At 39.0% G+C, this 16,433-nt stretch overlaps 2 protein-coding genes across 3 annotated transcripts in view; both read right to left on the reverse strand.

Moving 5' to 3' along the window:
• Nucleotides 1–1,426: 1,426 nt before the first annotated feature.
• LOC308322665 (cytochrome b-c1 complex subunit 8-like) lies at nucleotides 1,427–3,171 on the reverse strand. Its single transcript, XM_080774060.1, has 3 exons — nucleotides 3,104–3,171; nucleotides 1,903–2,069; nucleotides 1,427–1,603 (listed from the first exon to the last, which is right to left on the reverse strand). The coding sequence occupies exons 2-3, from the start codon at nucleotides 2,054–2,056 to the stop codon at nucleotides 1,509–1,511; spliced, it is 249 nt and encodes an 82-aa protein (XP_080630186.1). The 5' UTR covers nucleotides 2,057–2,069; nucleotides 3,104–3,171; the 3' UTR covers nucleotides 1,427–1,508.
• A 7,810-nt stretch (nucleotides 3,172–10,981) lies between these two features.
• The window catches only part of LOC308323141 (glucocorticoid receptor-like), a 38,864-nt gene continuing 33,412 nt past the window's right edge, over nucleotides 10,982–16,433 (reverse strand). For both annotated transcript variants that reach the window (XM_080774781.1, XM_080774780.1), the window contains exon 9: nucleotides 10,982–15,430. In XM_080774781.1, coding sequence (XP_080630907.1) covers nucleotides 15,278–15,430 — 153 coding nt within the window. In that variant the 3' untranslated portion in view covers nucleotides 10,982–15,277. The remainder of the gene's footprint in view (nucleotides 15,431–16,433) is intronic.

The following is a 16,433-nucleotide window of genomic DNA, read 5'->3' on the forward strand; positions in this document are numbered from 1 at the left end:
TTGGCTCCAAAGTCAAATATCATGTTATCTACATGTGGTTTTTCACATTACATGTCAACCATCCTCAAACAAGAATGTAATGTAATAACATGTCTCATTGACCACGTTTTAAAATAATAATAATACAGTGGCTCCCTGATCAGCCTTTCATTCACAATGAACATAACATTATGTTAATAGTAACATTATGGGTTGCAGATTCACTGACTACAGGATAGATTTGATCACAGCTTGTGGCTTCACAGATCCTTTCCTGTTTGGAGATATGGTGCATGATAAACAACTCATTTCTCAGAATAGCAGGATACCATTATAACATCTATGACATATGTCACTTCATATCAAAACACGATAAACAAATATACTTTATATTAATATGCTTGTCAATGTGTTAGAGAAGAGCAAGCCTTTGCACATGGAATAATGTAATTTTATTTTTGCATGAGTGGTAACTTGTGATGAAGTGTTCAGTGTAGTCAATTACCTTTTGTCCTATGAATGACAGATGAACTGAATCTATTTTTTCCCTGTATTTTCTGTCTTTTTTAAATGGTGACCCTGGGAAGCTGAGCTCCAAGATGTCCTGTGCATTTGTGAAAATGGCAAATAAAGTCTATTCTCCTTTCTATTCTCTTAGCCATACAACTATATTGTGATGGGGCCATTTTTGAAAACGTGTCCTCCAGAAAGGCAATAACCTTTCATACACTTTGCCAACACTTTGAAGATGTATTTGCACAACTTTTGTATGGTAGTAACCTGACTCCACCAGTTTGGGGCGGTTAATATATGGTAGAGTGCTGGCACAAAATGTTTTTATACATATATACAAAATAGCCTATACAAAATATCATTTTTTGAATTGTCATGTTGGTTCATTCTCGGTTAAATGAAATGGAAAAGTTTCCTGAAAGTCCATGGGCTGGGCTTCCTTGGAAGCATGACACTTTAGGCTGCATTATTCCTGTACTAAGCTACACTCATTTTATCCCCGTTTCTCCACTATGCTCAAAATGTAACACAACAGAGGGCTTTTCTTTTTTTTGGCCGTGCTCCGAAATAACAACATTTTGGAGTGACATCTTTAAGTTTTTCTCAGACGTGTATGACTGTGTTATCAACCCATACCCCTACTGTGCTATTCTGGGTGGATTTCAAGACCTGTCATTTCTACCTCATCACATCCAATTTGGTATTATATTTAACACTTATTTCATTAACAAATATCACTTACAGTACCTTTAACCGTATGAACCCTAGCCTCGCTATTCCGTGGCAACTTTGGCAAAGCTAGCACATCTACGAGCTTGTAGATCTGCTAGCTTTGCTATTTGTCGTCGTACAACAAAGCATACAGTGCATGCCATAAGGCAGCAGTTAAAGCGCTTTTGTGGAATTCAGATTCTTCAATCAAAACTCATTGACATAAATATTTGATCTTTAATGGTCAAACATACAGAGTTGGAATAAACAGAATTTGGAGACAGTTCAGAAGAGTAGAAGGCAGATCATTCGTCATTCTCATAGTCGGCAGGATTCTTCCTCTTGCCCTGCATATGGACGTTGTTTCCCCAGGTGTATGTCAGGTACATCAACGTCACCTCTGCAAAACAGTTAGCACAGAAACACATCTGATGAAAAAACTATTGGTGTGAGTTTATAGGTCTGCGAAGGTTAATCAATATTGAAGAATTATCCTTTTTTTCTCCTTTTAAACAAATCGATTTTGTAGGAATTTCATGTTTTTTTATAGCAAATCTACAAGCTCGGCATTGTGAGCTTAAGTGGTAAATCAGACAAATCCATGTATTTGATTATTTAAAAAAAAAAATCATGCTAATAACATTATTTATAAAGCCAAATGTTTCATGATACAAAATCTATACAGATATGAATACTTACGGGGAGACCATCTGAAGAAAGAAGACGTAAACCGTCTCCATACATTGGGGATTCCTTTAGAGAAGTAGTTGGGGAAAGCCCTCTGTTCAAATGGGGAGATAGTGAAGGAAATGATGTGTCTGACCTTGGCCAGGTTTCCGAAGTGGCGACCCATGATGTTCACAGAGCTGAAGTGAAATAAATTGTACAATCTTAGATAAACCAAACATCAAAAGACACGAACAACAGTACCACTCGATTGCACTGGAAAAGCATGGGTACTACTTTAAAAAAACATGATCCCAATAGATTTTAAAAGGCTAAAGTAAATCCCTGCATACTGAAACTTTTATTATGCAAGTGAAAAGTAACACATTTGACATAAACATTCAACATAATGTAAATCCCAAAACTAATCACTGTTGGGCAGAAATCTATCTCCATATTTAATCTTAAAAAACAAAACAATAATGGCCTATGTTATGCTGTCATAAGACCCCGTCATACAAAAGTAGACAATCTAATAATCAATGTATGGATTTTCAAAGATTCCACTCATTCCAGGAAGGAAATATATGAACACTCTGGTCCACAGTACACTATATATATATATATATATATATATATATATATATATATATAAATGGAACACAGGTTATTTTTTAATTTCCTGAGAAGTAACCGTTTCGCCATTAAGCCACGCGAATCCCTTGACTCCTTCAAAACCGCTCTCAAAGGGCACCTACGGACGGCTGCAATTCGAAACCGGCACCCGAAAAATCTGAATCCCCCACTCACCTGTTTCCCCCTCACTGTGACGATTTCCTGTTTTTGGCTATATACACAAGTGTATATTTGTACGTATCAATCAATCGGACATACAAGGTTTCCACCCTTTAATAGTGATGATGAATTTCGCAGGCTGTTACTATTTGGACATCCGTTTATTTGGAAAAGCCCATGATGCATGTGACTGCATTAGCGTTCACATTTGACAAGCCAAAGGTAAACAAAGGGCAAGGAGATTAGCTAGTAAGCTAACTAAGGCTAACTAGCTTACAGAGTCCTCGAATATTTAGCTTTTTACCTTCGTCAACACAGTTGTTTAATAGAACTATAGCAAACTATATCAAACCCGTTACACAAAAATGGAGGACTATCTTAAATATATTTGGTATTGTAGGTAAATATACAGTGTCACATTTATGACATTGAGTCTCACCGTTCAGCTGCTGCTCGAGATTAAGGAAGCCTTGACCGCTGACCGGATGCTGTCTTTCGTATTTCCGTTGCATCATTGGGTAACTGCGAAACGTCGACTTTGCAGTTTGCACCTGTTTTAGAGTAATTCATTAATATATATACTAAGGTATGCACACAACTTTATATACTGTTAATCGAAAAATAAAAAGGGAATACTTTTTTTCCCTAAATAGTATTTATTAAACCAATGTTATGTCCATGGTGGTCCAGAGCCTATGTGAAGCATATTTTGACTTTATTTTATGAGATTTATGTATGAATTATTTGTGCTAAAAAAACCTAAATATAATCCCCACTGTTCGTTTACAGGCTTTTATTTGCGTTTGCATTCCGATTGGCTTTGTTGATAGGCTACGAGGTCTCGGGTTCGCTTCCACCGGCCACTAGCAACATAATATATATATGTGTATGTCTCTATAGCCAAATTCCAAATCCAATACCCAAAATCTCACTCGCTCACTCCAGCATAGTGGTGTTACGATGAAATTGGTTACCTGCCGAAATATGTGACCATCTTGTGGACTAAACACTATTTACGTGGAGGTCTTTCAATACGTTGCCTAAATACCGCTAGAGTGAACTCTGGTAATAAACAAACCACAATATTACCGTTCGGACCTAGAGTATATATACTCTAACCTTAGAGTATATATACTCTAAGGTTCGGTTCGGACACTGAGATTATGTGAAGTCCACATGATTGTCAGTCATATATTTCAGCAAGTCACCTGGAGTGAGCGAGTGGCCGAGATTTGGGGTATCGGAATTTGGTTTATGGGTAGCAATACATTTAAAATAGTTTATTTTATGCATTTAAATGTCCCGATGAATATTGAGAATACACAGGATCAGTTTACTTTAAACAATCCACTCGTGATCCTTTCATAGACTAAACCTTTCCAGTTTCCATTGGCATTTTAGACGCTACTGCCATCATGTGGTGAAGCAGAGAAAATAAATAGCTGGCAGTACCACATCAAGTAGAATTAGTAGATCGTTTCATTGTCATAAAACCATTGCCAAGAAATACATTTATTCCATCCATGGGATGTTATGAATGTATTCCATTTTTCTTTACTATATGTTTATTGGAAATATTGACATTACCAATTCAGTATAGATCAACTGAGAACAGACACCACAATCTCTGCATGCTAACTTTTTTTTTTTTAATTTATATTCCTTTTTTTCAAAGTTTCTCATAATGTGAACAGTCATCCATCAGATGAACACAGACATAGTACATACATTCAATTTACATAAATAGACATGACACGCATTTAGAGTTAGACAGAATTGTCAGTACAAATTCATAAGTATGCTGTCATGTGATGACCAGAGGTAATAAATAGACACTATTTTGATAGATTTCCATTAGGGAAAACAGTTGTCAGACAATCATCTGTAATCCCAAGGGATAAAAAGGAATGTAAAAGGTATGACATATTACCGTGTTAAATAATAGACAGACCACCCACCACCTAAAATAAATTAAGAAAAACTTTAAATAACAAATTATACATTTTCTTCGTCAAGTGCATCAAATTCTCTGTTAAAGAAACACCCCCACCCATTAATTAAATAATAGAAAACAAATCAAAGAAAAATAAATTACAAATTTATTCATTTTCATTGGAATAAAACAGCTCACATCAACGTTTTACAACTCCTAACCGACATCATTGAGCCTAGGCAGGTTATGTAATGGTCAACATCTAGTGAATTAATCCACTGCTAAGAAGGGTTTATGGTCGATACGCTGTCCAGCTTGTACTTTATTCAAATACATAATGTAGAAGTGGACTTAGCGACAAGTGCACCTGGTGGCCACCATATTGCTTAAATCCTTAAAGACATAGGATCCATCCTTATCGAATATCATGACACTCAGAGGTTTGTAATGGGAGGGGACACACGAGGGTCTCGGCACAGAGGAGTCCAACTTCTCATAGATTATGTTCTGTACCATGGTATGGTAGATGGATCCGTAGAAGAAGCCCATTGGACTGGGACACTGGCCCCTGCAGTACCTGGGGTTATACTTGGGAGGGAAAACGATCCAGTGGTCTAGTTTGAGCTGACTGAATCTAACTCTGAAGTCATACAAGTCACAGTCGTTTGTTTTGAACTCAGAGCTGGGACGAAGGTCCGGTAGCTGAGTCTCCAGGCTCTGCTCACCTCTTTTGCTCTTTGGAGATTCCCTCCTGATTCTACTCCTGCCGCCAATCCTTCGTTTGGGTTTGAACTCCTCCCGGTCAAGTTGGTTCGCTGAAGTAACAAGTCTCTGAGCTGCTTTCCCAGGCGACCACTGATGGGCATGCTTGCTGGGGTCATTGAGATAGAGGAGGAGAGATAGAGACCGCATAGCGGGTTCTATTGGAGTTTTGTTCTTGTCCCCTGCACAGCTCAGCTTGATGAGCAGATGCAGGTTCTTCCTCTGAAACCTCAAGATTGGGAGGAGAAATGTGCTGATATCAACCTCCACCCAGTTCTCCCTGCGACGTCCGTTTCCACTTACTGTGAAGTTGGTAGAGTGGAAGCCGGGGCAAAGCATACACTGGTTCAAATCCTTCTGCTGCTCTTTGACCTTCAGGTAGCACACAGCAGAGAGAGGCACTTCTTGGTGTTGGTCAAAAGAAAGCAATAGAATGGATTTCAAGAGCTGCTCATTGTCTCTCAATTGATCCAGGTTGTAGAAGACATCCTCCATAAATAACTCTGTGGGGGATGAAATCATTCATCATTCAGTACAGTACACTATACACTGTCAGTCAATCACAAAAATAGGTACAAAAAGAAAACCTTAATTGAGGATCAACATACACCAACATTACTTAAAGCACCTCAAGTGCTAGGCTATTCATTGTTGACATTATGATTACATGTGAATGATTTGAATCAAATGAGAAAGTTTTATACCATTATATAAATATATATATAAAATATATGCCGGTATATATTTTCTTGACAGCATGGTAAACCCTGACAATATTCCATGATTGAAGCGTTGTATAGTCACTTCATAAGTCATAATAATCACTTAAATGTTTAGCATGGGTCCCCATTCCCAGCATGTAGAAACTGCCAGATGCCAACTTGTATATGTTGAGCAATTTTAATAATTGTGATCAACAACCAATAAGGGAAAAAAAGCTAAATTTCATCATGCTTTAAGTAGTGTGTCAAATTAGGGGGTTTTCATGATGCTGAATCAATTCAAAGTATTAGTTTTGCACAGTTTTTTTTTTGCTAAACTAATGCTTTGAATGGATTCAGCATCATGAAAACTCCTAGCCCCTCTCGGAACCCTCCATAAAGCTTTTATGAAATTTGGATGTCGCTTTATGTAGGGTCCCTGTCCGTTACTTTATTTTCGAATGCGGATCTTGGAACGCGGACATAAACAAACTCCACGTTAAGTCGATCGGCGGACTCTGACGATTTTCTTTCTTGTGATGGCTTCTGAATGTGCGAACTATAAGTACCTATACATACCTCTGAGAATATCTCCTGTGTCGCGGAAGCCGTTAAGTATTTTGAATCCATGTTTGATTAAAAATGTCGCTTTGATTCTTCTTGTTTATTTACCGTTTATTGTACCGCCTCCCGATGTGCGGTTGGCTTGTGCCGGCTACGTCATAGCTATAGCGCCACTAGCTAGCCAGATAGGCGGTACAATGAGGTGTCAATAAACAAGGTAGGAAGAAGCGACATGTTTAATCAAACATAGATAAAAAATACTTAACGGCTTCCGCGACACAGGAGATATTCTCAGAGGTATGTATAGGTACTTATAGTTCGCACATTCAGAAGCCATCACAGGAAAAAACGTCGTAAAACTGCACCGATTCATTTATCCGAACGTGTTTACATTGTATTTATGTGTGCGTACCTGGTGGCAGCCCGACGGTAGACCAGGACCCAATGGTGTAAAGTCTTAAAAATGTCAGAAACTTTACTACCATTGGGTTCTGCTTGTGGGGCTAGAAAACTCCCTAGTTTGACACGTCACATGTTACATAAAGCATGATGAAATTTAGATTTTCTTGCTTTCTGTAGGTTGTTAATGGTATGGTCACATTATGCGAATTATGAAAATTGCTCAACATTATGCAAGTTAGCATCCGGCAGTTTCTACATGCTGGGGACCCATAGGCCACTCAACATCAAGTAACTTACTTAGGCCTACTGTACTTAATCCTCTTATCATCAAGTATAATGTGTAAACAACAACATTTTTGATTTGCACAACAGTGATGGAATGTCAAACGAATCTACGAATCAACAAAAAAGTTGAAGACCCATAGCTACAGAGTTCAGTTGCCGTAACAGTCCCTCTGTCTCTCCAGCAGAGTCTAGCTCTTTTAATAGTAAACAGAAGATCATGAAGATGTATTTTCAGGTCAGGATAGCCAACCAATTTTGTCCTATCAGGAGAGAAACTCAAAAGCCGATATAGTAGGCTATATCATTCATGAAATTACACAAAGAAGTAAAACCTACTGGACACACACACACACACACACACACACACACACACTTTGTCTTTGTATTGAGTTTGTGCTTGAAATGTAGGCTACTGTAATTCTGCAAACTGCATAATAAATATTTCAATCAACAACAAAAAACACACGCACACACGCTTACCTTTGCTTGGGTCCAGACATTCACCTCGAGGCTTTATCAGTCGAATTGTGTTGATTTGGTTGTTGTCCCAGTTCCCCCCATTCAAACTCCTGCGCTCCCTCGACAGCTTCTTATGAACATCTCTCATGTATCTTATATATCTGTAGTCGGGTTTCATCAACATGTCTTCTTTTAGATCTGTGGTTCCGTGCTCCGACATGGCTTTGAACAATGAGGAGAAGATGCGTGCATGAGGGATCAGGTCAACATCTAGAGATTTCACCAGGAGGCCACAAGGTCCACTACTGACGAGAAACACTAGAACAAATGCACGGACATAATGGAGTAAAACTGACATCAGCGTTTGTGTCTCCATTACAAAATAAAACATAAAAAAGGGGAAAAGAAAGGGGAGAGTTCAGGTCATCTGAACCACACGCTGAGTGCCACTAAACCCCAGTAGGTGTTTCCAATCAATCATCATCAGTAAAAACTGACGGGGATGGATGATTGACCCAGCTGTGATTGACTTGTTCATTAAATAGCCTACGTACTGCCGTGGTTCAAAAACACAAATTGATATTTATATTTTATTAGGCAGCGAACCAGACCCTGATTGAAATAGCATGTCTAGACCACCTCCAATATGTATGTCCCAGACATATGCATTTGTATGTCCCAGACAAATGCATCTTAATTGAAACTAACTGTTGAAACAGAAGTAGATTTTTAATGGAACCTTTAATCTTTAATGGATTTAACCGATTTGTTCTTTTCAGAATCAGAAAGACTTTATTGTCACACCTTTAAAAAATATAACGGTAAAATAAGGGGGAAATTAATGTGCCGAATTTCATGGCTCTATGATATCACAATATAAAAGACCAACACATAATAAAAAACTACGGCGCTAAAATGTATGTATGCATGCTTTTGTAAACAATAATTACAAATATGAGTAAACATACAACTATCTCTATACTCTTCCAACTCCCTGGCATCTCCCTCACTGCTCTTGTCATATTCTAGCTTGTTGTTCTTGTAAAATTTGCCATGGCAGTTACCACAAGCAGAAATGCACTGTGCATTAAAATGCAGTGTGTACTGCACTCCCCCTTGCAACTGACTAACCTCAGAAGATAGTCTGGTGTGATGGCCTGGGGTCTGTTCATTGACGGTAGAGACTCATAGCCTTTGTCACCAAGCTTCCATCCATGCTCCAGTACATTACGGATGGAGATTATGGATGGAAGCTTGGTGGTGGTACCCTGGATGTACTGCACATCCAGTGATGGACTTTGCAGCAGCAGCCAATCTCTGGTCTGGAATCTGGATATAAACTCGGAGGGAGCTGCGGCTCCTGTTGTTAGGGGCAGTTTTTCTGGTTTAATACTCCCAGTAGTGGTAGTAGTTCTGCAAGACTGAAGTGGAGAGAGGGCTATGGAAGTTTTGGACATCCAAGCCAACAAGGAGGAGGACCTCATCACAGCCAGTTGTGAACTATTCAAGTTCATGTTCCAATGGGAAATCGCACGAAAGTTTTGGGGACTGGAGATTTGACATCTTCAGCTACTGGGAGTATCAAAACTGAAAAACTCCCCCCCCCCAACAACACGAGCAGCAGCACAGCACTCTCTCCGAGATTATATCCAGACCAGAGATTGGCAGCTTCCATTCATAGTCACATACTGGAGAATGGATGGAAGCTTGGTGACAAAGGTGACATATTAGTTATTACGCATGTTTGGGACATAACAAAAGAAAGTAATTTTTACTGAAAGGTAATGGCTGGAACAGATTCAGCACCCCAAAAGAAACCTATTTACACACCTCAGAAGCTCATAATGTCCTGCATTTATCCTAGGCCCTCCGTGTACCCCAACTTTGATTGGCTCCCACAATTTTTCTGTGATAGTAGACACCTTTATGAACACATCTGTGAAGAAAGCTAGTGGTAAGCATTTTTTCCCCAGATTTGCCACAACTTAAGCTAATTTTCCCTAACTATAATGGGACTGATCAAGGGTAGCTACTGGGATGTAAGTCAGGACTTGATAACCCAGGCTGGGTCGCCTGAGTGAGGGGTATGCTGTTCGAGAGACCCGAAACCCTGATGACCTTGGGATACATAACTGAGGATACGTCCCAGGTGCATCCATGCGATGTTTGTTGTTATAGCATGTCATTTTAATCATTAAATATACAAATGTAATAAACACTATAACATATACTAAACACAACCTATTGCTAAGATAGTGTATAGCATAGCATTACATGATTTACTATAACACTAATAGTATGGCATGTTTTAGTAATGACATCTTGTAATATTGTTTGTGCACAAGACAGTGAAAGAATGGTAAGGTCACAGGAGTCAGAATGAGATTTAAACTGGTTGAGGAATGAGCCTGGCCAGCTCCTTTTCAACCAATACAATACACAGTATAATTGCTCCAAAGATCAAACGTGAAAATAATTCCTTCCCCAAGGTTTGCACCTTGAACTTGAACTCAAATGAAAGTTTCCCCATTAGCTTTTAAGTGTCCCTACAGAGGTGGACAGAGTACTCGACCCCAGTACTAGTAAGAGTACAAATACGACCTGGTCAAAAGTAGCAAAACATGACTTGCTTTTAAATCTACTTATTCAAGAGTAGATGCTTTTAAATAGTTACAAGTACATTTCTTATTTTTCACATCAACAATTTGCTGTACTTTTTCACAATTCAGTTATAGGACACAACTAGTGTGAGAGCAGAAGTGGGGAAATATTTGTCTTGGAAATGTACTTGAGTAAGAATAAAGTATAAAAAAATTAAAATTGTCAAGTAGAGATCCTCAGAATATGTACTTAAGTACAGTACTCAAGTACATTTACTCTACAGTTACTGTCCACCTCTTGGTCGCAGTTGTCAGAACTGATAACTCCCCTCATCTATCATTCAGAATGTGACACAAGGAACACAAAATGCCTGACAGAAAAGGCATTATTAACTCAAAATAGATGGTTTGAGAATTCCCACCCAACTCCCTTCAGTCAGTAGATTTTGACTGTCAATGAAACAAGCACTGTGATGGAAAAGCTCATTTATTTAATGAACAAGTGCTTGCTGTGACCATTAAAAGCTTACCGTTTCCATTTTTCAGAATCAAGTTAATATGTCATACATCGCATACAGTTCCATGTTTTGAGAAGTACCACACAACAAAGACATAGTTCAACATTTAATCAATGGAGGAAAAGATCAACAGGAATTCACACTAGAGAAATAATACAGAGGATATAGAAAAACTATTATTTTGAGACAAATACACCACATTTTTTTTACAATGGATTATATGTACATAATTGAAACTTTAAGCAAAAACAAAGCTTTAAAGAAAGCATATACCAGTGAACGTGATCCGCCCTTAATTTCTCAAAAGTTAATGTCTGCATATATTTTATACAAAATAGATTTTCAAACAATATTTGGGTAGTGCAAATTTTTTCTTTTCTTTTTTAGATTCAAGCTGGTTGATTACTTTCACAAACAGTTTGTGTGGAAAACTAAACAAAACAAAAAACGGACTATTTTCCTATTCACAGTATTACACAATTTGACCAAAGCCGTCAAGATAGAATACAAAATGTGTTACAAAACAAAGTGCTGTACACTTGTCCTCTAAGAGCTAGAGTTATGTTGAAATATGCTGAAAGTTTGACTGTTATTTGCTTTGGTCACCTTGTATTCAAACTTCAAATAGGCTTTCCATTGTGTGCAGTCTGCCTGAATAGTCTACTGACACAAGCATACATCTTTTCCTGAAAATCTGTCCTGCAGAGATAAAGGATAAGTGTTCAAACTCATCTGAGTGAATAGCTTATATTTTAAAGTAAGAACAATACATCAAAGGAAGCAGTTAAATGTCTTTTCATGCAATAATGAAATAGTATGTTTATCTGGCATTTCCTTTGCATATTCGGTTGTCCTCGTAAAACGTCTACAACAGGAAGGTGACCGTAGCCTATATACGTCTGAGGAGAGAGGCAAGTGTGTTTTTTGTATATCTGTTAAAAAAAAAGAGGTTCTGAACAACAGCAGCAGCAGCAGCAGAGTTGTGAAGACGCACTGGATGTGAAAGTAACCGTTCTGCAGTTTAAAAAGGAAGGTTTTCACAACTATCTATTGAATCACCCAAAAGGAAAACACAATCATTCATTTTGGGACATGGGGGAGGAGTTGAACGGCTGGGAGGATGACACTTGTGATGACATAAGCCTGATTTATTCTTTGTCGCGCGACGACGGCGGCGTCGCGTCCGGAAATAGCCCATCCATGAGCTCACAGCGCGTCACATTTGCAACGTGTCGTGAGCTTGTAGAATGGCTATTTTCAGCATAAATGAGGCAATCAGCATGGCAGCACATACACACCCGGAAAAACTTACCTGATCAGTCTTAAAACAACACAAAACACACAAGCACACCATGTGGGGGGGAGTCCAAAATAAAAACATAGTTTTTGTTTTGTTTTACAGTCTACCAGTGAACATGGGTGACCACAAACACTTTCATCAAACTTCAACCAATGGTGACCTGAGCACGGGAGTTATTAAGTAATGAGTATCACCCCAGTAGCTTCACATTGGATGTTGGCATTAGAGTACTGTATCTATGGTTGTGTGCGAGAATGACATTTACTGTACTGCTCGATTTCTGTTCCAATAGGTTATCTATGAACAGAAAATGCAGTTCTCTCTTAATAATCATAACAATATCTCAAAATTATATAGCGCTTTTCCGAGTACCCAAAGACTCTTGACATCCAATCATCTAAAATATGGACAGCGTGCCACCTTTTTTTGTTAAGAAAAAGAGCAATATGCGTTTTTTTTCTTTAGAGGAGTAGAACAATTTCGGCTTTAAGATCCAAATTCATTAGTGAATTTTGTGCTTTCAAACACAAAAACATAATAACAGGGGTATTAAAGACAGCCATGACAAACTAAGCAGACAAACCCAAATGGCGCTATAATGACAAAATAAAATAAAATAAATGACAATAAACATATTTCAAACTCCCATTTACTTTCATAACACAATGAGTTACTGGTAGACCTATGTTATACTATGTAATTATACAATTAACGAGTGAATCTCTTGCAGTAGAACATAAAGCTGAAATAAATTGATCTTTGTTGTGATCATTTTGTTTATGTAGTGAGTGTTAAAAAAGATTCTATTTAAAAAACAAGTTTACTTTCACAAGCTTTACTGTTGGGATACATGTTTCTCCTCCGATACAGTATAAACACTGACTTCTGATCAAAATGATTTAAAACAGGCAGAAAAACAAGAGTTTGGCACTGAAATCTTTCCCAGAGAATGTAGGATGGAATCTGCCTGCTATGAGCTGAGCGGTCAAGGTGGAGTCACATACTAGACAGAGTGCTTTCAAACATTGGGGTTTGTCTATGTATTAACGCACACGCACACACACACACGCTGCAAATATATGCGATTATGCGGCTTGCACACGTGCGCGCACACACATCATACACACAATAAGAAGCGCTTAACATTTATCACAAGGTGCCTAAGTAAAAAGGTCTCTAAAAGAGGTGCAGGGGGTGCCTGGATGGTCGATCTGAGGTTCTCAACAGCCGTGTGTGAGGTTTTTACCAGATTACATGCCGGCCACTGGTGGTCCTTAATCACTTAAACCCTATATACTTAGTTAACCAGACGACGCTAAATATCTTCTGTGGAAAAAAGCCGTTCTACAAGCTCACGACGCTTTGCGCTGTGAATTTATTAGATCGGCAGATTTTTTGCAGATTGTTTTGCCCCCAAATAGGGACACTAGGGTTCAGTGTTTTATAAAAAAGGACTCAAGTGAGGGATCATGTTTGGCAAAATTGGGACTGCATGTGAGGTTTCTATTTGTCCATCGTGACTTGTAGCTCCCTAAGAAAAACGAAATAAAAACGTAATAAATGATGTCCACTTTCCCATCATTCCGAGACACGGTTGAACCACAGACACCAGCCAGCCTGGAACATGACATATGTACGATTCTAGTACATAAAAGCCTAATATCTGATTGGCCGACGCAGATTTCTCTTACATTCCAGTCACATCACATAATTGGGGGGGGGGGGGGGGGAGGGGCTTGACAAACAGACAAACGATACACCATCATCCTTCCAAAAGCCATATTCTTCTGTACAGAGATCAGTCCAGCCTCTCAGAAAGCCTTCCTTCACAGTCTTTTTAAAGCCTTTAAGTAAAGGGGTGTTAAGTGCTCAAACGTGTGCCGAGGGAGGGAGTTCACGGCAGGAAGTTTTCCACTCCTGTTTAAAGATCACTTCTTTTTCTGTTGTGATATAAACGCAGAGGATGACAAAGCTGCCACTTCGGTAGATGAAAGTAGTTTCAACAGGAAAAAAGTGTAGACACTTGTTTCATTGGAAGATGATCCTTTTTTCTTTTGTCACCGAAGCATAAATCAGGCTTAAGATTGCCACGGAGGAGGGGAAAATATGAAACTGCATGTCTTTCAAAAATACAATCAGGTATGATGAGGGACTGTGATGAATGGATGAAGGGACTCTCACACAGGTACAAACTGAACAGCTAAAAAGCAAAATTGAAGCGAAAAGGCACATCATCTCCGTTTCCCTTTTATAAACAGACGTGTAAACCTGGAAGAGGTTAGCTTGTGTGAATTGTACACATCCTCATAAAAACAAAACAAAAGTAATTATCCAACTAAATTCCATGTTATGTCCCAACAATATTGAAGCGATAACGTTAAGCTTTTGAAATGACTGTTTGGAAAACAGCGGTCGCTTTCCTGTGACTGTTAGATCACGCCGTTCCTGTTTGTGAATCCCTAAAAACGAGTCTACAAGCCTGTTCATTTAAAAGCACAAGTTCTACTTTGTCATCTTCTCATGTAACGAGGACCTGGACATACTGTATAAAGTGTGATATTTGAAAAATGTAGAAAATAGCCTGTACATAGATATCTGTCTTATCTACTGCGGATACTGTTGTTTTTTTTTTTCCAAGGATAAGAAACCTGAGATGACATGAATGGTTAGCCTATTTCACTCCATGATTATCTCATATCATAATCTTACAAAACAAAATAACAATCCTACTTGTTATTATATACTGTATCTCAGACCGTTCGACAAAACTAAAATCTCTGCGTTCATTCTCCCGTTAACTACATAAATGTCTCTCACTCACTCTCTCTCTCTCTCTCTCTCTCTCTCTCGCCCCGTGAAACCACCACAAGTTGCATACTCGCTCCCCGAAACATCCGTCGCGCCCTCTTGTCTCTCTCTTTAGAGCATCTCCATCTCTCCAGGTTTCCCGTCCACTAACGGGGTTCCTTTTCTCCGTCCGGTCCGTGCGTCTAGGGATCCTGGGTTGGGCGTGGTGGGCTTTTAAGGCATTGTATCTCAGAGAGGGAGGGGTAGGTCGTGGTGGTGGGTAGGTGGTATCGGACACACAGTCATCTCTGGTGGAAGAGGAGCGGCTTGACGCTCCCGGCTTTGAATTTTGGTAACTGGTTGCTGATGATCTCGGCCAACATCTCCGGGAACTCCACGCTCAGGGATTTATTCACAAAGGTGTAGAAGCAGAAGTTGAGCAGGCCGCCGACCATCTAGAGACAACAGCACCACCATCATCATCACTACTCAGCCATGCATCAGAACTTTATAGAGACACAGCACCACCATCATCATCATCACTACTCAGCCATGCATCAGAACTTTATAGAGACACAGCACCACCATCATCATCACTACTCAGCCATGCATCAGAACTTTATAGAGACACAGCACCACCATCATCATCATCACTACTCAGCCATGCATCAGAACTTTATAGGGGTCGACTGTAAAAGCTGCCGAATGACTAAATGATAAAAAACGTTTATTCAGAAGTGAATAAAATCTATTTTTTTTTAAAATGATTTCCCAGCCTTTCTTTCTGCCCATGGAGAAAACAAGCCGTTTTGGTGTTGGGTTGCCAAGGAAATCATATTTAGACACTTTTGTTTTTACGTATACACAGCTCTGATTAGCTGCCAGACTGGGACAGCCAATAGAGCGTCGCAGTCCCGCCACCCTTTCATGACAACGCCAGGCCCAGGAAATAATTCCCAATGCATTTTTCCCCATAGAGTATTTATTTAAAGACCTTTGAAGCGTCGTACAAAGCCAACTGGAGTTGTGACAAATCATGACAACAAACAATGTTTTGGGGCCGATCAAATCATTTGTAAGAAGAAAAACAAAAAGGTGTTGTATCCTGCCGTTTTTTTCCCCCCCTTCAAATGATTTGATCGGCCCCAAAACATTGCGTTTATCGTCATGATTTGTCACAACTCGAGTTGGCTTTGTCCGCGGCGTAAACGTCTTTAAATAAATACTTTTTTTGAAAAGTCTGAGGAAAATGAAAATGCGACGCTCCATTGCTATTTAGCATTGGCAATTGGCTGGAAATAAACTAGGCATTTTACTAGGCATCACAGCATATTCTGGAAAAGCCATGTAAAGATTCACGCACTTCCTCACATTTAGGAACGGCGCATTTGACATTGAAGTGCTACTTATTTAATATTTTATTAAATATCTATGTCAAATCTATCAACAGGGACTAAC

This window comes from Protomyctophum bolini, assembly GCF_963924005.1.
Source record: "Protomyctophum bolini genome assembly, chromosome: 10".
Taxonomy (NCBI): Eukaryota; Metazoa; Chordata; class Actinopteri; order Myctophiformes; family Myctophidae; genus Protomyctophum; species Protomyctophum bolini.

Bases quoted from the DNA above. Each gene is read 5' to 3' on its own strand.
- LOC308322665 (XM_080774060.1), bottom strand. From the start codon at position 2,056: ATGGGTCGCCACTTCGGAAACCTGGCCAAGGTCAGACACATCATTTCC. The intron at 1,604-1,902 runs GTAAGTATTCAT...ACTGTTTTGCAG, and splicing joins TTTCTTCAGATGGTCTCCCC to AGGTGACGTTGATGTACCTG.